This window comes from Ascaphus truei, chromosome 4, assembly GCF_040206685.1.
Source record: "Ascaphus truei isolate aAscTru1 chromosome 4, aAscTru1.hap1, whole genome shotgun sequence".
In the NCBI taxonomy this organism is placed as follows: domain Eukaryota; kingdom Metazoa; phylum Chordata; class Amphibia; order Anura; family Ascaphidae; genus Ascaphus; species Ascaphus truei.
Genome location: NC_134486.1, coordinates 365,154,321 through 365,178,365, shown reverse-complemented (window position 1 = coordinate 365,178,365; position 24,045 = coordinate 365,154,321). Strand labels below are relative to the sequence as shown.

Below are 24,045 nucleotides of genomic sequence, written 5' to 3'. Positions count from 1 at the left end.
CCCTATGGAGGGCTACACTGCCAACCAGCTCGCAAGAACCCTCATATCTCCCTGAGGGCACAGCCCTGGCCGGGACTAAAGACTGGGACTTTCTGGCAAAGGGCACCGGCCTGGCCTGTCGGTACTTTTTGCTTTAATTGTTCTAATACGCTGAAAGTAAGCTCTTTTATGTTTCATGTTTTGAGGTTCTGAATAAAAACCTGCCAGACCACCCATGTGTCGTTGTGGCCTCACTGCAACAGGTACATTTTTCATATGACCTAAAAATTGCCAGGGTAACCCAATGGGTTCTTAGGAACACCTGATGAAAAACGCTGTTCTAGGGTATTATCCGCAAAAGGGTGTTGGTAATGGAAAAAAAAAAACTTTGCACAAGTGCGGAAAGCTCCCGCGAGCTGGGCCCTCGCCATTTGTATCTGTCTGTCCATGTTTGTCGTTATTTGGTATGTACTGTAACTCTGTTTATGTCATTTACATTTCCCTGTAATCCCACAGTACCGCGCTGTGGAATATGTTGGCCCTTTACAAATAAACAACAATAAATAATAATTTTATGGTTCGATCAAAGTTGATATGACATGACATGAGGCAACGCTGCAGTTATCTGTAATTCGCTCCTCCTCTAACATACCTTGGATAAGGCGTCTGTTATGTTCTTTAGTGGCTGTTTTACAGGATACTTAGCCATGTCCCACTCGAAACGGGATAAGAAGGTGACGAGGTCAACTGAAATAATCGGAATAATTCTGATTCTCAGATCACAAGTTAAAGCAAACGCAAGGCATAGTTCAATAGGCGGGAACACACACACGGACGCCATAACTTAGCCATGCAGTATACAAAGGGAGTTACAGAGGTTTGAACTTCACTGCCGCTACTAGTGGGTATGGAGTACCACTACTCTTTACTGACAAACTCAAAGGACCACAACGTTTTTATTTACCAGCTTATACATTCGCTTTCTTTGTAAAGAAAAATATAGAGACGTTTAATAAAAGGCTTTTCCCCCTGTTTGTGTTTCAAAAACATCGAAATTGTGTACACCATGCAACTTTGCCCCATTTTTAATAGGTCTTAAGCAGTAGAGACTTTGTATGGCTATATGGACAACACAGGGCTTCTCCATAAGACACCTCCTTGGCACTGTTTTGTACATACAGCTGTAAATGGTCTGTTAGGCGTCTTCTTGCACTGGAATGTGTTCCATCGAGTAGCACCGCTTAGTAGATCTAGGCTTTATTGCTGCTACGTATCACTGCTGTGTTATAGCTTTATTTATGCTGGTGCGCATTATTAAGACTTAGTTATAATTTGTTACGTCTGTTGTGCACCATCCAAAGGGATCGTTCCATATGGGAAATGTTCATAGAACACAACCCCTTTTTTTCTGCTATGTCCTGAACACACTGAATATACATCTACTACTGCAAAGATTACTGACCTAAATCAACCAACTGGCCTTCATAATGTCAGCTCATCAAATGTCAGTATGGCAGTGAGTCAAAACAGTACTTTACTCTCATTATAGTAAACCAACGTCTTTGTAATGTATTGCTTTCCAAATCAGGATGATAATGATAAGAAGTCCCTGGCTGCATTTTTCATGCAGAAAAAAATATGTGCCATTATAGCTTAAGGAAATCGTTTCCTAAGCCTGGGATCTTTAGAAAATAATATTTACTTCATAAATATTCAATAAATGTTTTATGTATTTATTTATATACTTGTTTTATATACTACTTAATTATTTCTATAATGTCCTCAGTTTACTGCAATCTTTTATATCTTACTTTACTGTATTATTTTATGCTTTTGCTTCTATCCCTGAAATGACGAAGGCTGTGCCTGTGCTGAGAGAATGGGTTTCATCTGTCTAATTTACCTACAAGAAACAAGCTAAACATGACATAAAGCAGCATGAACAACTATGGATGGATAGATGCCGTGCATGGATAAGGTGAATGGGCTTTTTGTTTCTAGGGAGAAATAGATATTGGTGTCTTTACAGATGAATACATGATTGTCACATAACATGTCGCGTGGCTGAGAAATGGCGTTAAACAGGCTTTAGATCTCATGTAACAAAGCGTGAATCTCTGAAGCAGCCAAGAATCCTACCTGCTGTTATAGGCCGCACAATAGGACAATCGAACTGCAGCACTCCTACTGATATTTGCCAATACGGCAGTCTTGTGCAGACACTGCACTGTATTTAAAGGAGCACTCCTGGGGACACATTATGTTTTGTTTGTTTTTTTAATAGGTTTGAAGCAGCGGGTATCCGGAGTTCAACTGCGTTCATTTCAGCTCCAGGGACCCCCTGCTTCCCGAGATAATTACCTCGGAAGGGGGTGCCTGTAGCAGCCCAGATGGGGGCTAGTTGGGGCTATTGAAATGGTCGCATTAAATGTCCCGCGTCCGGCAGCCCAATAGGAAGCTGTGAGGTCATCCCTTGCGTGACGCGGGACATTTAAACTGCGCAGAGATACTGGCAGCACCTTCCGAAGTAAGTATCTCAGGAAGCAGGGGGTCCCTGGAGCTGAAATGAACATGGTTACAAAACATAATGTGTCCCTAGGAGTGCTATAATAATATTAATATATAGAACACGTGGTGTCCTGAATCTATCAGGTTTAAGCAAGTTTGCCTGCCCCTCCGCCCCCCAGCTTTGCAAACAGTTTAATTTATATGTTGAGAGGTACTACACATTTGCTCATCCCACCCCAGTTATAATTACTTGGTGGGATACAAACCGTAGGGGGTTGATAGAGCTGGTATAGATAGAAGACACTCTTATAGAGCATGCGGAGCTGTTACAGAGTAAGATAAGACAAAACAGAAAGCACAGTGAAGAAGCGTCGTTAGCTGAGTCATATGGATATCGTGAGCAGGCTACGAGGCCTTTATTTCAGAAATCCATCGTAACCTGATCACTGTACCCCTACAACCAGACGGAGATGTCTCAAGGACCTGGAACCTGGGAACTCCATGCTAGAAATCACTGCAAACAATGTTACTTTACATACTGTGTGCGCATTTCATTTTCTTCTTTTTCCCTGAAACAAGATCAGTTGTGACCTTCACCAGATCATAAACACACTGACAAGTACAAAGTGTATCAAGGGAAAAACAGGTTAAAGCGTTTGTGTTCCTGGTAATAATGAGATGATATTCTTCTAAGCCAAATATCCATTTAACCTTAGTGGGACCGATAACTAGGGATTCCGGTTTTCGGGGTTATAACAATAATAAAATAGAAAGACAGCAATAACATTCTGTGTTTAGCTTTATTCACAAATAGTATAGATGCCACCTGACATTGTAACGGGGGGGTTCGATGTGCCGCGGTAGGGGTGTAAGTCCTGGGGAAGGCGATTGATGTGCTGGGGTAGGGGTGTAAGTCCTTGGGGAGGCGGTTGATGTGTTGGGGTAGGGGAGTAAGTCCTGGGGAGGGGGATGATGTGTTGGGGTAGGGGTGTAAGTCCTGGGGAGGGGGATGATGTGTTGGGGTAGGGGTGTAAGTGCTTGGGGATGCGGGAGAGGGGGTTGGTGTGCTGCGGGAGGGGGGGTAAGTCCAGGAGGGGACACGATGTGCTGAGGAAGTGATTCAAGTTCAGGGAGGGGGAGGCTGGTGTGCTGGGTAGGGGTTCAAGTACTGGAGTAGGGGTGCAGTACCTGGTTGCCTCACTCCTGGCTCCTACTCCTCCTGCCATTGGCTGCCTGGCTCATTAGCTAGAGCTGCTGCCTTGTCTCCTGTGGCCACTTGCATTGCCATGCCCACGCAACCACATGCACATGGCTCGAGAAGAGTGTTACGTGAAGACACTCCCCCAATGAAAATCAGTGGTGGCTAAATTACATTTCTTCATTTTCCCGACTTCATGGGTTTCAAGCGAAAAAACCCAATGGTTGATCGGTGGTGTTTTATCGTTTAGAAACCGAAAACCGGAATCCCTACCTATAACACATTGGAGGAGCACTCTAGAGAAATGTGTTTCCCGGACGTCTTACAGGGGAGAGGGTCACTGTCCTGTGAGTTGCATTTGTCCCCGCATGTTGCACCCCAAAGCTTTATTCCTGGGCCACCATTCAGCACAACTGACCAATCATAAAACAGCAATGTCCCCTATGATGCCATTTTTGGTTTAGTGATTGAGCAAGAAGCACTGAACATGGGTATCCGAACGGCACTCCAACCTCCAACCCGTGTGTATTCAGACTTTGCGATGAAACTGCGGAGTTGTTTAAAAGGAGCGGTGGCCGTTCCGTAACTTACCGCCATTTGCTAGTAAATTTTCCTGGACTTTGTCTTTTGAATCATCCATAACTTCTCCTATGTACTGCACAATCTTCTTAATTACACTGAAACGTGGGGCATGGAAAGGGGGAGATGTCAACAGAGTCATACAACTTAATACAATTTTGACCAAAAGAAATGTAAAAAAAGGAAGTTATATTCTCTCCACCCACACAAGGCTCATCATCGGCTAATATACAAGAGTTGTTACTTAATGAGGTCATCAACGAACCACATGTCCATCATAATAACTATGCTAACGGGAACACAATAGCACAAGTGACAAATACATTTAGTAACAGTTTTAATACCAGAAGCATAACTACGACTCCATAACACAGACTATCATTTACTTCTGTATCCCTGACAGATTAAACTCCTGATTGAGTAGAAGAGCAAGGGAATAAATAGATCAATAAATAGATAGGTATAAAGGTGCAACATTACAGGTTTGTTACAATGCATATAATACAAAAAAGGGAAGAAAGAGAAACCCTAAATAAAAATGTGCCTTATACTAATAATATGGGACAGGCTATACTGATGTGTACCCTGATAGTTAAGGACAATGTAATATAATAAACCGCTAAAACCTAACTTTTATTAGATATACTAAAATCTGGAAATAATAAAATAAAATACAATTTAAAACCCCTAGTAATAATATCAATCGATCAGGGGGGAGAGAGAGAGAGATAAAGAGATGTGAATAATTTTACCAAGACAGGTTTGTGCCACTGTACATCTAAGATAGATGATAGCTATAAGAGTATAGTTGAATTAAGTGGGTAGAACTGACTAAATTATTGGGGTACCTTATTAGATAGAAATATGAAATATTTGTCTCTAGTAAAGATCAGCAAATGACATCATAATGCACATAGCCTGGTGGCAGATAAGGAGAATCAGATAGCTAGAAACTTTACACAGATATCAGATAGCTAGAAAGCAGATGAAAAAAGAAAGAAAGTCAGTTGACATGTTAGGAGAAAGCAAGAATGCTTGGGGAGCGAGAGGAGGGCAGAATTGGGAACATCATAAGGTTTTAGAGGAAAGTGATGAGAGGAAGAGATGACGGGGGGAGAGGAGACAGAAGGGCATGGAGGGGGTGAGGAGGGGATAGAGGGAAAAGAAGGGGATTAGGGTGCTAAAGGGAGAGAGAGAAGGGGAGCAGGTGGAGATAAGAGGAGAGGGAGAAGGAGAACACGAGAAGGGGATAGGGAGAAGGGGTGAGAGAGAAATGAAGAAGAAGGGAGACCTGTGCAAGGCTGGGCTTTATCACTCCAGAGTTCTGCAACCCATGCGAAGCCGGGTACTCTAGTTAGTATTAAATAATAGAAAATTTTTACAAAGTCTGTGAAAAATAATCATTGTTTCCTGTAGACTAAAAAACAGGTGTAAATTGTATTCCCTTTAAAGTTGTGTTATTTTGGGTCCTTCTCAATAATTTCTTACTCTATGCGCATTTTGTCACACACCAGCATTACTGCTTTAAAGCAGCACCCCTCGCTGATCAGGTTTTTTCATTTTTACTTCATCTCGTCTGAGCCTGTTGATAAGAAATTCGATTTTAAATCTCCCAGAAAATAATATTTGTCCGGGGGACCAATATGACCGGTGGTGTCAACCTCCCACAACCAACAGAAAGCCACAGAGTCACCGGTCTTGGCAAATATTATAAGCAGAGTGTCTGCAGTGGCTGCTGGGACCTACAACTCATGTCTCAAAGGAACAAGTTAAAGCCTTAAAAATACCACCATCGTCCAATGGTGACATGGAAAAACACTCAGAGTCAACGACTGCTTTGCGTAAATAAATAATCACAGGATATGGAAACATTACGCTCGGAAAACTCCTTCCCCTCTCTCTTATCCTGGATGGGAGCAGTGCCGACAGGTTCATACTGCCTCGTTTTACAGTCTTGCTGCTCAGCTTTTCTGTATCTCATAACATAGCAATGAGTTGTCAGTAGACAGAAGAACATGCATGCTGATAGATGTTATTCCCTGACCATTCCAAACCATTCCTGACCATTCCAAACCATTCCTGACCATTCCAAACCATTCCTGGCCATTGTAAACCAGGAGATTTTAAACTAGGATGGAGGGAGAGGGGAATGAAACAGATAACGAACTAAATGGAATAGATGAGGAAACAAGGGGTTATGGAGGTAGAATGGGGGCAAGTGCGAGTTTGACAAGCAGCGAGACACCCATAGTAAATACAGATAATACTAAAAAAAACTTCTAAAGACTAAACCAAATTGGTGCAGAAAGGAAGGAGCAGATAAGATAATAGTTCAGGCTGAAAAAAACTTAAATGCATGCTTGCTAATGCAAGAAACCTGACAGATAAAATGGGGGAGCTTGAATTAATAGCTGCAAGGGAGCAGTATGTTATCATAGACATTACTGAAAGATGGTGGGATGAAACTAATGACTGGGCAGTTAATTTAGAGGGTTATTCCCTTTTTCAGAAGGATCGAGCAAATAGAAGAGGAGGTGGAGTATGTTTATATGTTAAACCGGATCTAAAACCTATTATTAGGGAAGATGTTTATGAAGGGAATGATGATAATTAGCAAAAATGCATAATGCAAAAAGGATTGCAATAGAAAGTAAGATCAACCCTAAAAAGTTATTTAAGTACCTTAATAACAAAAAAATGAGAAAATAAAATATAGGACCCTTTCAGTGTGAGATGGGCAGGCAGATTATTGGAGATAAGGAAAAAGCAGAGGTATGAAACAAATGCTTTGCCTCTGTGTTAAATAAATAAGGCATCTGGAACCGATGGCATACATCCAAGAGTTCTCAAGTTAAGTTCAATAATAGCCAAAACATTATATTTAATATTCAAGGACTCCATTTCCATAGGCTCAGTACTACAAGATTGGCGTAAAGCAGATGTGGTGCCTATATTTAAAAAGAGAGCTAGATCATAACTGGGGAATTACAGACCTGTAAGCCTGACTTCCATATTGGGAAAACTACTTGAAGGTTTAATACGGGATAATATTCAGGAATACCTAATGGAAAACAAAATTATTAGTAATAGTCAGCATGGATTTATGAAGGATAGATCATGCCAAACTAACCTTATTTGTTTCTTTCAGGAGGTAAGTAGGAATTTAGACCAGGGTAATGCAGTTGATGTGGTCTACTTAGATTTTGCAGAGGCTTTTGATACGGTTCCACAAAAGAGGTTGGTGTACAAAATAAAGCAAATTGGACTCCATAGAAATATATGCACCTGGATTGAAAACTGGTTGAAGGATAGACAACAGAGGGTTGTCATAAATGGAACATTTTCACGTTGGGCTAAGGTTGTGAGTGGAGTACCTCAGAGATTGGTACTGTGACCCCTGCTTTTTAACTTGTTTATTAATGACCTTGAGGTTGGCATCGAGAGCAAAGTCTCATTATTTGCTGATGATCCTAAATTGTCTAAGGTAGTAGAATCAGAGCAGGATGTAATTTCTCTCCAGAAGGACTTGGAGAGACTGGAAACTTGGGCCGGTAAATGGCAGATGAGGTTTAATATAGATAAATGTAAGGTTATACATTTGGGAAGCAAGAATAAACAGGTGACTTACAAATTAAATGGGGATAAATTGGGGGAATCCTTGATAGAGAAGGATTTAGGAGTGCTTTTAGAAAGCAGGCTTAGCAATAGTGCCCAAAGTCATGCTATAGCTGCATAGGCAAACAAGATCTTATCTTGCATTAAACGGGCAATGGATGAAAGGGAAGTAAACATAATGATGCCCCTTTACAAAGCATTAGTAAGACCACACCTTGAATATGGAGTAGAATTTTGGGCACCACTCCTTAGAAAAGACATTCTGGAAATAGAGTGAGTGCAGAGAAGAGCCACCAAATTAATAAAGGGGATGGACAACAATCTAATTTATGAAGAGAGGCTAGCTAAATTAGATTTATTTACATTAGAAAAGAGGTGTCTAAGAGGGGATATGATAACTATATACAAATATATTTGGGGACAATACATGGAGCATTCAAAAGAACTATTCATCCCAAGGGCAATACAAAGGACACGGGTCATTCCTTAAAGTTGGAGGAAAGGAAATTTCACCAGCAACAAAGGAAAGGGTTCTTTACAGTAAGTACTCCTTGACAAAGAACTACTCCTTGACAAAGAACTACTGTTCAAAGTGCGTAGGAGGTTGCTCTCCTCCGTTTGTTGGATGTTTTCACATCAATAAATAATCTATTTTGTTATCCTGGGACCCACTTTATTGGACTGTGCGCCAGTTTTCCTCTTTTCTCTACAGCTATCCATATCAACTTGGCTGCACGTCTACTAGGAATCTAAAGGACCAGTGCAATATGTAAGTACTTTTCAACACTTTGAGGGGGACCATCCCAATTGGAGGTGTCATGGGGGTTTATTGCTTGCCCCTACCTCAGGGATCTTTTTGCCCCACAGAGGATGTTATGTCTTATTAGCCTGAGTCCTTTTCTCCATTATTTCTGTGATCAAGCATTGGAGCGCAGTTGTCACTACAAATTCTTTACAGTAAGGGCAGTTAAAATGTGGAATTCATTACCCATGGAGACTGTGATGGCAGATACAATAGATTTATTAAACAACAACAAAAAAAAAGGATGGACATCTTTTTAGAAAGGAAATGTATACAGGGATATTTAAACATGGGAAGGATGTTGATCCAGGGAGTTATCCGATTGCCAATTCTTGGAGTCAGGAAGGAATTTATTTTTCCCCTTATGAGATATCATTGGATGATATGACTCTGGGTTTTTTTTGTTTGCCTTCCTCTGGATCAATAAGTAAGTATAGATATAGGATACAGTATCTGTTGTCTAAATTTAGCATAGGTTGAACTTGATGGATGCATGTCTTTTTTCAACCTCATCTACTATGTAACTATGTAACTATTTGATTACACTACTACAGTGTGTCAAAGGTTACATTTTCTATATCAAAACAATGTGAAATTATTGAAATATAACATTAAAAAAACAGAATCAGTCATTCACAATTTCTAGGAAAAATACAGAAAACCTTAGAGTGCAATCCCACCCAAAATCAACTTTGAGCTTAACACATCCTATTATTTATTTATTTATAAAATATTTTACCAGGAAGTAATACATTGAGAGTTACCTCTCGTTTTCAAGTATGTCCTGGGCACAGAGTAAAACAAATAATACATGTTTACAAGTACAGTTACATAAATGAACAAGGTATACATTATATACAAGACATATACATGGCCAATTACTACTACAGTACTATACTTATTTATAAGAAAATCCAAAACTACTCATTTAGAAACACATTTTGTATTAAGAATTGATATTCTGCTGTTGCTATTTCCTCTCCCAGAATCCCTTGCTTGTGTCACTGTCACTTTTTATTGGCTCTCCCTCCCATCAGGCTGAAATTAAAGTTTCCCCAGATATTATCTGCCATTTGGTTGTCTCTTCTGCAAAACTTTTAAAAACTTGCAACAATCTTTTTTTACTATTGTATGAAGAAATAACATAAGCATTTAAAGGTGCATTTGCTGTATAAATATATATTCGTCAAATTTAAATTAACATGTTTACACAACGGCGTTATTTAAAAAACGGCAAAAAATACAAGTAGATAATAATAGTAATTGTTTTTTCTTGTATAGTGCTGACAGTGTACGCATCGGTGGACATAGAATTACTAGGTTTTGGAGCCTGAGGCACAAGGAGATAAAATGACTTGCCCAAGGTCACAAGGAGCTAATGACTTGCCCAAGGTCACAAGGAGCTGACACCGCAATGTGAACCAGGCTTCAGTCAGTGTCATTGTATTCAGGGTCAAGAATTCAGAAGATATGGTCATATAGCTACAGTATGTAAAACAAAGGTAAGAAACTAATATAACTTATGCAACTAACTAATACAGAAAAGTCATAAAGGACATAGCATAAAACAACTATGTGTTTCAGTATTGTGCACTCTTTGCACATTACTTACTATGTTGTAGCCCTGTGCTGCTTTGTTCTACAACCAGACAAACATCCATATTCCCTGCCTTGCTGGCTGTACGTGCAGTAAATTGCTCGCCCGCTGTAGCTACTGGTTAGTAAAACCTTGACAATGGAAGAAGTGATCATTTGTCTCCAAACAATCATGCACAGTCATAGGGTGTAATGTATGAGGAGTTGAACATGGAAGATTTGCGTTAAATTTATCCCAGGCGTGCCCAAGATTGCCATCAAATGTAAGAAACGCCATTAGAAGTGTTCATTTGATTCCGTTATAAACTGCCACGAGGGAAATGTACTGCACCTCGTAAACGCACAAATAACGTCAGCTTGACACATTTGTCCGTCTAGTACCATATAGGGAGACATCTAGACAATACAGTCACAGAGAATGCAAAAGTAACAATAGTAGCCAATTGAAAGTACACTCAGAATATGTCTCCTGAATACAAGGACATCTCTTAACAGTCGAAGAACCTGAATGACATAAACACTCTCTATTACTTCTGCTCATAGAACACAATGCTGATACTGACTCCCTGAGTATCCCAGTTTATACTGGGATATTCCAACTGAAGGCAACATTAGAGCAAACAAGTCACCGAATCCTTCTGATAAAATCACCATCTACTTAAATCAGCAACTATCCGGAAATGTTTTTTATGTCAAACTTGTGCCATCGCAAACCTGAGCTGAGCAGAAAGTCCTGTCAAGCAGTTACACCTTTGTGTACCTATTAAAAGAAGAACCCTATAAGTTCATAAAACTATAGCTGCTCTAAACTATTTGTTGACCCAATAAAAGGTATTTCTCATTTGATTCTCACCCTCCAATACCTTAAACAACCCCTCTCTTAACTCTCCCTCTCGGGCCCCATAGCACTTTTCATTTATTTATCCCTGCTACTCTTTATCTCACCTTCCATCCCTGCACCTCATTCCCCCTTCTCTCCGTGCCCCTCATTCAATATGCTGTGAAGTCACTTCAATAGAACTCATCGGCTTCTCTACCATGGAAAAGTGGCTTCCCTGCCATGGAGAAGGGGCTTCCCTACCATGGAGAAGTGGTTTTCCTACCATGGAGAAGGGGCTTCCCTACCATGGAGAAGGGGCTTCCCTACCATGGAGAAGTGGTTTTCCTACCATGGAGAAGTGGCTTCCCTACCATGGAGAAGTGGTTTTCCTACAATGGAGAAGTGGCTTCCCTACCATGGAGAAGGGGCTTCCCTACCATGGAGAAGGGGCTTCCCTACCATGGAGAAGGGGCTTCCCTACCATGGAGAAGGGGCTTCCCTACAATGGAGAAGTGGCTTCCCTACCATGGAGAAGTGGCTTAACGGTATATTGAAGTTGGCCCTATATTTCTCTTAGTAAATATGACCCTATTCCTTTAGAGGTGAAAACTGTGTAATTTGTTTAAAAAGAGAAACACATTTGTTTGTTGACGTTGCCTTTTATCAAGCCTTATTATACCTATTATATTATTATATGATTACATTAAATTCCTATAACGTCTAGATAATGATTATTATGGCTATAATTTTTGGCCACTTAGCTGTCAGAGGAGCAAATTAGTCACTTAATTTACAAGTGCAGTGCTCAGTAATCCACCTCATTTTGCCTCCTTCCCATAGAGACATGCAGAGCGTCGAGAGAACATTTTCCTTATAAAATATTAAGAACCCTACTTTCATTGCAGCCAGGCTAGGGTAAGCAGAGTTCAATTTGCTTGTTTCTCCTATTTACTAACAATCTAAACCTTCCCAGCATATGATCATTACATACTGTACAAATAATAATCAAGTGCAGCTGGGCATGTATTCATGAACGTTTTATATATGTGCAATGCAGGCTTAGTCTCAAATAGTTATACGGGCATAAATACAGTGCAGAAAAATGCAGCTCATTAAGAGTGGGAAGAAAGGCACTAAGGGCCAGATCCACAACAGGGTGCAAAGCTTTAGCACGCCTCAGCTCCCATTCATATGAATGCCAGTAAAAGTGTGCTGAAGCTTAGCATCCCTTTGTGGGTCAGGGCCTGAGCCGAGGATTTGGGGGTCTCTTTTGTCAAGGAAAAACCTTTTAAACTTTTTGAAGTACTTTGTTACACCCGTATTGTAGCATGATTATTTTTAGGGAGCATAGTTTAACTTATGCTCAACAGCTGATAGCCAAACAAAATGTACCACTGATTGGTTTAGTACAGGCCCATATTTCTAAGCAGTGCTATTTCATAACACGTTTGCGGCTCATTTAAGTCAATGGACTGTGTCTTGTAGACCGGAAAGGTGTCAGATTAAAAAGTAAGAACTCTACTTGCCCCAAGGGAGCTCAGCAAAAAAAAGCTGTCAAATTGTACCCAAAATGGGAGGTTATTTGAGTACAACCAAACTTCTGTGTAGTGCAAAATGGTAACGCAAAGCTCTGGGACAAATGGTTAGAAAAGCAGGAAAACAGGACATAGGAGATAGGAATAAAAGATACAGGGTCTTATTTACTAAACAGCACTAAACTGCCCTTGGTGAGCACGTTCATTTTAATCTATTTACTAAACGAGCTGCACCTACTGTTTTGTGAGCGTGGCCTGTAATTGGTCATTTTAAAAATAATGACAAATATGAATAGGACCATGTAAACAAACAGAGGGGGTCTATATTGTATATGAAGATAAATGTGCTTTAATCCTATGGCAAAATAAAAAAAGCTGCACCATACACTATGTATATAAAAATATATATAAATCAAAGCAATATGATATTTTGCAGAAGAATGCAACCTGTTTTGCACTGATGCACAGTTGTCTAGTGAAACAATTATGTACAGTATATTAATATTTCCCAAATGAAGGTCTCTAGCTCCTCACATTTTTGGAAGGGAGATTAGGACAGCAAGAGGCTTGTACGGACAATAATGTGACAGGGTCTGTCAATAAGTTACTTAAGAACTGATTTTCCACTTTTGTTTATATAGGAATAATTACGACTTATTTTGAATGATGAAATTCCCCCCTACAGCAGTCACTGTGTTTCATATTGTGAAAGACATAAACATCTGATGTTTACATTCATACTGATTACATTGTATTTTATTTTTGATTTAAAGCAATTTAATGCAGGACTCTTGCCACATTGATTTGTTTTAAAGATTTAGTTTAGAAAGAATAGCTGCAGTATTATTTAATCAGTGAAGTATAAGATGAAACGGATCCCTTGTGGGAGCAGTATGATGTGTGGAAATAGTGTGCAATGGTGACCCAGATACAGGGGCTACATTTGAAAAGATTGATAACAGCTACAGTATTAAATAATCACATCCCAATTTAGGGTTGCCAGGTGTCCAGTATTGAACAGGACTGTCCTGTATTTGGACACTCTGTCCAGTAAAAAATCAGAGGTAGCTGGACATGCATGTGTCCGGTATTACCTCTCTGGACATAGTGACCTGATGCCTTGGGGGGCCGCAGGATTTCTCCGAGCAGGGCCATTGCTAGGGGTCTGGGCAGCTTTCTCCATTCTGATTGGCTGCAGATGGGTAATGTAGCCAATGAGGAGGAGGTGTCAGGAGCCTGGTGGTGGGGCCAAGGAGAGGAGGAAACAGAATAAAGCGGATAGAGGTGAGAAGGGTGTGTGTCTGTGTGTCTGTGTCTCTGTCTGTGTCTGTGTGTGTTTGTATGTTTGTCTAGACCGTGTCGCACCTTTCACCATTGTGTCCAGTATTTTTGGGAAAGTCACCTGGCAACCCTACATCCCATTAGAAATGGTAGACAAGATGTGATAGGGATGAGTTTCACATTATTGCAACTTCACAGCAGGTCGGTAAGTGGGCCTGCAACTTTTCTGTAAAGTGATCCTCACATTGATTTCCAATAGCACAAAAGATTACGCACGCCCTCAACCAATGTGTGATTACTTTACACAGGCGTAAACAAGACTGAGACCGAACCCATCCACTTCTGTTTAGTCTCAGATCCAGAGAGAGTCAGGCATGAGTTTGGATTAAACAGGATCGCTGTGTACTGCAAAACAATAGCAGCTCCTAGTTTTGTGTGTAGTAAATAAGATCTGTTTTACCTTTCAGCAAAGGTATCGAGTTTCCCCAACTCATCGGAGAGACTAACCAGCGCATCCAGAGTTCCCACCTGTAAAACACCATTCATATGTTGTATGATTTGATGCACGTTAACAAATATTGGATTATTTAAAAAAAAAAAATAAGGCAATCTTCTAGAAACAAATTGCAAATATTGGAATTAAGTCTGTTCTATAACTTTTGTCTGGACTCATTTTTGACTACATTAAAGGTTAGGAAAAGTCCTCTTTTGTTTTGCTTACAATGAGTTTATCATTAAACAAGTAATTATCTCTCATCACATGTTCCAAAACGGATAAACGCTGAAGAGAAGTGAATGAGATTTCCAACTGCAACACATTTTCAAAGAGATTCTTTCCTTTCAGACTGCATTGTGCATGGGGCACTTTATTTTCAAAGTGAAAAAAAATCCATGGATCAGAGTCCCAAACTGATCTACATTTCATCAAAGGGTGAACCAATATTTTTGATGCATTTAGGGACTAGCACAGGGGGTGGCCAACTCCAGTCCTCAAGGGCCACCAACAGGTCAGGTTTTAAAGATTATCCTGTGCTGAAGAAGGGATATCACAAATACCTGGTCTGTTGCTGGCCCTTGAGGACTGAAGTCGGCCATCCCGGCCTAGCAGGTCACAGAAATCACATATCATTTGCTATTATTAAATGAGCCACACTAACTAGGCCGGTTTCTTTTCTTGTCTCTACTCAAGGAATTCTTTTCAATATCTTTTTTTTTTTTTACAGTGATGTCTCAAGGTCATTGCCCGGTAAGGTCAGAACGAGCCAGTTCAACCCACTTCTGACATCGCTGACAAATACCATGATGGAATGAAGCACACTGCATTTCAAACATCACGCGAAAGACATTCAAATATGCAGTTTTTACATAATTACTACATAAAGTTCATCAGGATGCGATTGGAATATATAAGTAACGAACACAAAACACTATCCCACTAGCAACCAAATGCTTCTCATTGAAAACTACTATGCAATGTGTAACTTTGGATAAAATGGCTCTGTGCGACAGTAATAACAATATTTTTTTTCTTATATTGCCATAGTGTAAGCTACAGTACTCTCTGTACATAGTGTTTTACAAGCACAATGAGCCCCCACCCTGACGATCATATCTAATTTTGATTCCTCGGACACCAGGAGGCGACGTAACTTGCTCAAGGTCACACAGAGAGGTGGAATTCAAATGGATTCCCTAATCTTACCACCAAGCTACTCCTTCATCCCAACAAATTCCTTTATGGCCCAGTCACACATTTAACTCAATGTCAATAGTTTTGGGCAGGGTTTCTTTATGTGTGCAATGTTGTGTATAATGTGTACATTGCAATAAAGGACAACCTCAACAGTGTTTTGAACAGAAATTCCGTTTTTAGACTGTACGGAGCATGGGCATTGAAACAGTTTCATCTCTACACCCCTCTGCACCCCGACATATTCCTCCCATAGAATAGAGTTTTGGGGATTCGTAAATCCATTCAAGAACAGATGCTCAAAACGTCTTTTTACCTTCAGTTCAGGTATGACAAACTTGGCATTGCTGGACAGGTTCGCTTTGGAAGTGACTGCATTCATCCTTTCGAGGGCTTGCAAGTTGATTTTATCCCCAGGAGCGGAAATTAACCAAAACTCTGACATCTTCAAGCTGAAAGTTTAGTCAAATTACTGAAAAAATAACCAACATAAAGAAGTCATCATGTTTGCAATACACAATATGACCTTTCAATGAATGTTATGGAAACACTGTGTTGCCCCAAACTAGCTCAGTTCTTTCTAAAAAAAAAAAAAAAAACTATACACATCTCAAAAACATGTACCTACTCTGTTATGGCAACCATTGTATTTTGTTTGATTTTCAGCAATGAATGATTTTAAAGGAGCACAACTGGATATGAGTTACCACGAAATACAGTTTATCAAGCTAATGGGTATTGAGGCAATAGGGGTCAACGGGACATTTTCTGAATATTTCAGAAAAGAACATAACTTGTTCAGGGAGCCACATTTTCTGTTGCAAAATACTATATACAGCAGGGTTAACACAAGTAGATAAACAGAGTATAACAGAAAATTAAATATGACATTGCATTCTGTATAGAATGCATGAAATCAAGGTAAGTTGGCGTTTCATATTGTCCATACTTCCAAAGCATGTATGTTACCGCATTACTAAGGTCATTAATAAAATAATATCAGGTCACTTCTGTAGAATTTAGATCTTTTTTTTTTAAGCCATTTTTGGGGGCACTGTAGTCAATTTGTCTTCATATATACTTGTGGAAAAAATGTTAATGTACCTCAAATTGTATTATGTTTGTGCACATTATGAACCCAATTGAACAGGTACATATGTTTTACACATCTTTCTTTCCCTTTCTTAAGTAATACAGCACACTGCTTAGAGAACAGCATCGTGACATTCCTGATAACTTCCCTGTTTCATACAGTATACCCCTTAATAAGAAGCCTTTTCAATGGTTAATGCATCTTATTTTTGCAGAAGGCGACAGAGATCAAATGACCGGTGCCTGTGATCTAACCCAGGGATGGGATTACTGACATCTTCAGTATAAAAAAGGAAGTGTACTAAAACAAATACCCTTTTACTGTGAGCCCTGTAGGATTCATCTGACACCACACTTTTATACTATGGGAACACATATAAGGAAGATGCTTTTAACATCTGTTATTTCTCTCAAACAAAATAATAATAATAATATGTTGACATATCAGAAGTAATAGTACTTACCTTTTCATCAACACAGAATGTGCTTGTCATTTTTGTTTTTGAGTTGAAACTATTGAAACTATCTAAAAAGAAAGACGTGCTGCTCAGAAGAGCCATCACACACCCACTGTGCAGGAGGAAGCCGGGGAAGTGAAGTCCCTTACCTGGGAGTGGAGGGCTGTTTTCATAGCGCGCACATGCAGCACATGGAGCAGGGGCAGACTCCCTCAGGTAGAGGTGATATTAGGATATGCTGGCAGCAGATCCTGGATGTTGCTGGTCCCTCTAATTTCCTGTAATTGCGTCTCTCCTACTACTATGCAGTTGCTCTGTATTCCTGCACACTCATACCATGGGGTCTCCTCTATCTCTTTTCTTTCCCTGTAGTTCTGGTGTTCTCCTGTGTTTGGTATTATGCCTGTGCCTTATCTGCCATCCTTTTCCTTCCAGTTCTTTCCTATACTACCTGTGCACTTCTTTCTCTTTACCACTTCTCTCTTTGTCACTGCCCTCTGTCCTTGTGTCCTCTCTGTGCTGTCCCTCTGTATCACTAGTCCTCTGTGTGTATCCAACTCACAGCCCTCTTCTCCCTGCTTCACCTTCACACAAATGCCTCATCAGCAGCTTAGGTTCGCACACTTTATCTGTCCCATAACAAGAGGGTGGCCTTTGCACGTCACGATGCCTTATTATACCTGTGGGCTTTCCCTGCAGCCACCTGGCACAGCCCCCTGCTGCTGAGTGTCAGCCAGTCATCACTCTGTACCTGATGTGAGACCTACCACTTGTGACTTACAGTAGGTGAATGGGAGGAGACCTATCTCTACAAACCCCAATACGTGGGGAGTTTCAGAAACAGCTCCTCTGACGCCAAACATGAGATTTCTACATCATTTAATCTTACATAATGTTTTAAAGCATATTAGTGAGATGTGCATCACCTATTCACCTGAGCACCTGTATTACTTGTCAAAATGGTATTGTAACTGTTCTGTCTTTTACATTTGTTTATTTCATCTTCATTTCATTCCTAAAATTGTAAAGCATTGTATATTTTACATTATTTCCAAATAACTGTTCGAGCACCTTAAGGAATGTGGCACATTGGGTTTATATCTTTAGAAGATCCACAGAACAAGCACAGATACATTCTACATTAACCATGCCTGTTTACTAGATGATTGTTCAGTTGAACATGATAAAGTGCCACATGGGTGTGGATCTTTGACCTGCATAAAACATTATTTTCCACACGCCCCACTAACTAAATGTAGTAAGAGATTGGGCACTGCACCTTTAATTGACCCATTTTTGTCCTGTACCTATACCCAGTGATCGAAGTGGCTTAAACAAAGCAGTGGTACTGTGTCTGACTTACAAAACGCTCTACACTTATTAAACAATGAGGAAAAACGCCTTGAATTCTATCTTAGAAATATTCCAGCATTACCTCTGCTCAAAGTAACAGGAATGGAGAAAGGCGCTTTATAATAAATCTGTTTCTGTATAAAGAGAGTGGAATTGCACATTAGCGAATACACAAGGAGTGGCACGGTGGGAGGGAAATATACCGATGTAACCGGACTCAGGCCGTGATTATAGCAGAAATCGCTGGCGATGCCGCTTGGCGCTACGCAGCGCAGCTTCAAAACAAAACAATCAAATGCAATGAAAGCGCACATACCAATTGCGACGGTAGCGCTGCGACGTGCTGCAAAGCTTCTGTCTCTTGAAGAGATTTGAGATTTTGTTTTTCACAAGCGACGGCCGCGTCACGTGATTGGCACGACCAATCACAGTGCATCTTAAACAAACCAGGAAGTGATGATCTGGTCATTTCTCCTCTGCAGTAGTGCTACAAATGGCTTCTGCATGTGTGCATGTAGCGCCGCTACGTCGCTATGATGACATCACCGGATCTCCCTGCGGCTTCTGGTATAATTGAGGCCTTACTGTCCTTGGCACCGCAGAGAAGCAAGCAAAAGTCTGCGGCTGCGCTGGGGACAGTGTCTTCTGAGGCACAGGAGGATTAAAAGGCTGCGGCCGGTCTATGCTTTTGAATGGGACCCCTCTTCGCACACCGTTAATCCTCCGCTTGTGAAATAACCCCATCATCACCTGATCTCCTGTGAAAGGAGTGCTACTTTTTACCGCCTATTACTATTACACGTCATTAACCCCTGCCTCTACTAAATTGTAAAAGGCTTCAATAACTTTCTGTTTTAGAGAAATATTGATTACAAATGTATCAATGGGGATCAATTAAAAAACGGCTCTGTAACAATAGTATTAATCACTGCAACTGCTTCTGTTAGGTGTGAGCCCCTAAATTGTCTATACAAAAACCTTTAAGGTATTTTGTATTCTGTGGTATTTGTTGTTGTGAATTCTACAGATTGAGTTTTTGTCCCTCTAAACCGCCCCTCAGTTAAAAACACAACGACACACAGACTTTTAAAAAAAATCTTTATTTTTTATTTTTCTTTAGATATCTGCAGATATCAGTTGCTGAAAATGTGCCTCACTGGGATGTTAAAATGGCCACTGCTACTCACATGCATTAGAACAACAGAGGTTGTCGTGGCAACAGCTGACGCAAGTGAAATAATTGTAACAGGGTATGTCTATTCTGCCTGTCTTTCCCACTGTTATGTAAATCCTGCTAGCTGCAGGCTATGACAGGTTAATTCTGTGGTCTTGTGACCCCCCTTCATGCTTCTCTCTGATGGACAGAAGTAAGCCTATTAGGGATAGGCTTCCCTGCATTATACATCTTGGTATACAATACAGGCTACAGGTTATCTGTCTCATTACTTCAATTACATTCACATTCGGATACCTTGAATGTACAGTGTGTTCATTATATAACACCATTCATGGGATATGAATGAACATATAGGCATTACCTTTGGATTTAAATAAGGTTTATATACATTTTGAGCCCCATTTGCCATCAGGATGACCATGGTGGGAGATTCTTACATCTCAAGTCCCGATATATATTAAAGGGACACTTATTTTTCATCATTGCTCACTGCACCAGAGGTTGTTTAGTATTCATAAAAAATTACAACTTTATTGATTTACAAAATCCTAACAATCATCACTGAATTTGAAGGATTTAGCCCAGCGACGTTGTTTATGCATGTATATATTTTAATGATTAATTTAATAAAATTATTTTTAGCAATGTCATAATACACCCACTTAGGGGAAAGAGTGACCACAACTGGGTTTACTTTTCTCTATACAGTGTCTTGTACTTTCCAGGCTCACCTATGTCCAAAGACATAGGGATTGCCTATTTAGCTATGTTAAGCAATGGGACTTTCGCTGACGCCCCTGGGTGTCTCCCGTCTAGGGCATGGTGAGTACACCTGTGATTCTAGTGGTTCTCTGCCTTGTCTTTTATCTGGCCTCCATACTAATGGAGACTCATGCTCTGTTGGTGCCCTACTGGGGAGTTGCTCACAACTGTCTGGATTTTGCTCATTCACAAATTCATCCTGAAGTTCTGGGGGATTCAAGGGGACAAATTCCTCTGCAGAAGGATCCAGTCCGGGCAGTTCTAACTCCAGTGACCTTGCAGATAGTGTTCACAATGGCTCTTGTACATACCATCAGACAAGTGGCCTAACATTCTTTCCTCCCTATATCCGTCATCCTCTTCGGATTCATCGTTGTCTTCTCTTGTGAGAGATTTAGGCGACTCATGAAACGGACCTTGTCCTCTATTTAGGCGGCTGCGCCTTAGTCTCCTATTTGGAATAGAGGCCTCCTCCTTTAAAGGATATTTTACCAGCTGGCCTATTAGCAGCAGATGATTTCGATGAAGGGTTTTTGCTGACCCAGGTCCTTTCTCTGGCTTTACCCTGTAAACTGGCAATGCTTTTAGTTTCTCCACTATGACATAGGGTAGGTGTGCGCAAAGTGGGGTGGCGCTCCCTAGGGGGGGTGAGATTTTCTGTGGGGGACGCGGCTGTTACAGAAACCCTGCGCTTCCTCGAAAGAATTTAAAATAAATGCCGGGGATCGCGTGAGGCCTCTGTAACTTCTACTTCCCTTCCAGTCACGCGTCTCCATGGCAACCCAGCATCAATGACGTCGCGGGGTCACGTGACGCCATGTTGCCATGGCAACATGACATCACATGACCCTGTGACGTCGCTTGACGCCGGGGCCGTGCAGGGAGGGGGGCACGAGCCAGAGGGGAGTGGAGACGGGGCGCATGTCAGAAACTTGACATGGGGCATTCGATTGTATGTCAATTTCCGTCAATTTGCTATTTTGTATTTTACAGATATGCCCAAGTTTCTAATGAGAACCCTGGCCTCTGTCTGTAGTTCAAGGCCCTCTCTATCCACCTTTAAGACCCATCTTAAAACCCACCTCATTAACGAAGCATATGGGTAGCTCCGTGGCTGATGCTATACACCTCATACATCAACCTGGGTGCTATGTACATAAATGGCGCTATAAAAATAAAGATATACATAATAATAATTTTAAAAAATTACTAAAATATTTCCTATTGTACGTTTGAGTTTTAATTGTTTTTGTTAAGGATGGGAAATGTAAGTAAAATATTGATTTCCAATACTTAGAAGTATGGGAAACTGGGATTGACAAAATACAAACCCTTAGTGGTTCTTAATATTATAGAAATATATTCACGAGAGTACTGATACTACAAACCAAAAAGGCTAACGCTAAATTAGTGAATTGTCAGGTCTAGGTTTGTTCCAGACTTCTCTTTAATTAAAGACCTATAGTGCATTTTCAAAAATCAACTTTCCTGTTTAAACACTCCGGACCCCTCCCCCAACAATAACTACAGGTAACATATAATTCTGTCAATGGAAGGTAATATCTATGGCACGGATCGTATAGGGGTTATGCATTAAACTGCAGTAGTGCCTATTGCATTTTATAAATAATGGTTCCCCAACCCACAGTGACTTGTCAAAGTCTAAAATTGTGTAGGTTCCCAATTAAATCTGGGGAAGAGGTTCTCCAATTTTATCTGTGTCATATACAACTTTAATATTAATAATAGTTTAAAGGAATATAATACTTAGTTTTGTTCAATTATCCATTGCTATACATATTTTTGTGTATTGCACTGGACCTATATCTAAAAAAATAGCTTTCCATACAGTGAAAGAAAGTGACAGAAAAGGTACAGATTGCAGGAAACAGCTGCCTGAAGTGAATTTGAACAGCTTCAGGGATCACAATAAAGTCCTAAGGACCAGAGGCTGTCCAGGGACAACAGACTGAGAACTACTGAGGTGCAGAAAACCCTACAATGTTCATAGATGAGTGTCAAGATTCAAAAATGGTTGAGGCTTGTGAGCTTTGGGGGGAAAAAACACATATGGATAAACATGCCTAGTTAGGGATATGGATAAACATGCTTAGTTTAGGGATATGGATAAACATGACTAGTTAGGGATATGGATAAAAATGCCTAGTTAGGGGTATGGATAAAGATGCCTAGTTAGGGATGGGGATAATATGCCTAGTTAGGGATATGGATAAAGATGCCTAGTTAGGGATATAGATAAACATGCCTAGTTAGGGATATGGATAAACATGCCTAGTTAGGGATATGGATAAAGATGCCTAGTTAGGGATATGGATAAACATGCCTAGTTAGGGATATGGATAAAGATACCTAGTTAGGGATGGGGATAATATGCCTAGTTAGGGATATGGATAAACATGCCTAGTTAGGGATATGGATAAACATGCCTAGTTAGGGATATGGATAAAGATACCTAGTTAGGGATATGGATAAACATGCCTAGTTAGGGATATGGATAAACATGCCTAGTTAGGGATATGGATAATATGCCTAGTTAGGGATATGGATAAACATGCCTAGTTAGGGATATGGATAAACATGCCTCGTTAGGGATATGGATAAACATGCCTAGTTAGGGATATAGATAAACATGCCTAGTTAGGGATATAGATAAAGATACCTAGTTAGGGATATGGATAAACATGCCTAGTTAGGGATATGGATAAACTTGCCTAGTTAGGGATATGGATAATATGCCTAGTTAGGGATAAGGATAAACATGCCTAGTTAGGGATATGGATGCACATGCCTAGTTAGGGATATGGATAAACATGCCTAGTTAGGGATATGGATAAACATGCCTAGTTAGGGATATGGATAAACATGCCTAGTTAGGGATATGGATAAACATGCCTAGTTAGGGATATGGATAAACATGCCTAGTTAGGGATATGGATAAAGATGCCTAGTTTAGGGATATGGATAAACATGCCTAGTTAGGGATATGGATAAACATGCCTAGTTAGGGATATGGATAAACATGCCTAGTTAGGGATATGGATAAACATGCCTAGTTAGGGATATAGATAAAGATGCTTAGTTAGGGATATAGATAAAGATGCTTAGTTAGGGATATAGATAAACATGCCTAGTTAGGGATATAGATAAAGATGCTTAGTTAGGGATATGGATAAACATGCCTAGTTAGGGATATGGATAAAGATGCCTAGTTAGGGATATGGATAAACATGCCTAGTTAGGGATATGGATAAAGATGCCTAGTTAGGGATATGGATAAACATGCCTAGTTAGGGATATGGATAAACATGCCTAGTTAGGGATATGGATAAAGATGCCTAGTTAGGGATATGGATAAACATGCCTAGTTAGGGATATGGATAAAGATGCCTAGTTAGGGATATAGATAAACATGCCTAGTTAGGGATATGGATAAAGATGCCGAGTTAGGGATATGGATAAAAATGTCTAGTTAGGGATATGGATAAAAATGTCTAGTTTGGGATATGGATAAAGATGCCTAGTTTGGGATATGGATAAAGATGCCTAGTTAGGGATACGGATAAAGATGCTTAGTTAGGG

The 24,045-nt window shown here is 40.2% G+C and overlaps 1 protein-coding gene across 5 annotated transcripts in view; it reads right to left on the bottom strand.

The window, feature by feature from the left end:
- The window catches only part of ATP6V1C2 (ATPase H+ transporting V1 subunit C2), a 72,709-nt gene that overhangs the window by 42,486 nt on the left and 6,178 nt on the right, over positions 1-24,045 (bottom strand). The window contains exons 1-5 of one of the 5 annotated variants that reach the window (XM_075598355.1): positions 17,303-17,814; positions 15,920-16,075; positions 14,374-14,441; positions 4,277-4,362; positions 632-726 (exon numbers count right to left, since the gene is read on the bottom strand). In XM_075598355.1, coding sequence (XP_075454470.1) covers positions 632-726; positions 4,277-4,362; positions 14,374-14,441; positions 15,920-16,048 — 378 coding nt within the window. In that variant the 5' untranslated portion in view covers positions 16,049-16,075; positions 17,303-17,814. Of the gene's footprint in view, positions 1-631; positions 727-4,276; positions 4,363-14,373; positions 14,442-15,919; positions 16,076-17,159; positions 17,250-17,302; positions 17,815-24,045 lie in introns of those variants that run through there. The other 4 variants (XM_075598357.1, XM_075598358.1, XM_075598356.1 and 1 more) reach the window with 4 other exon arrangements.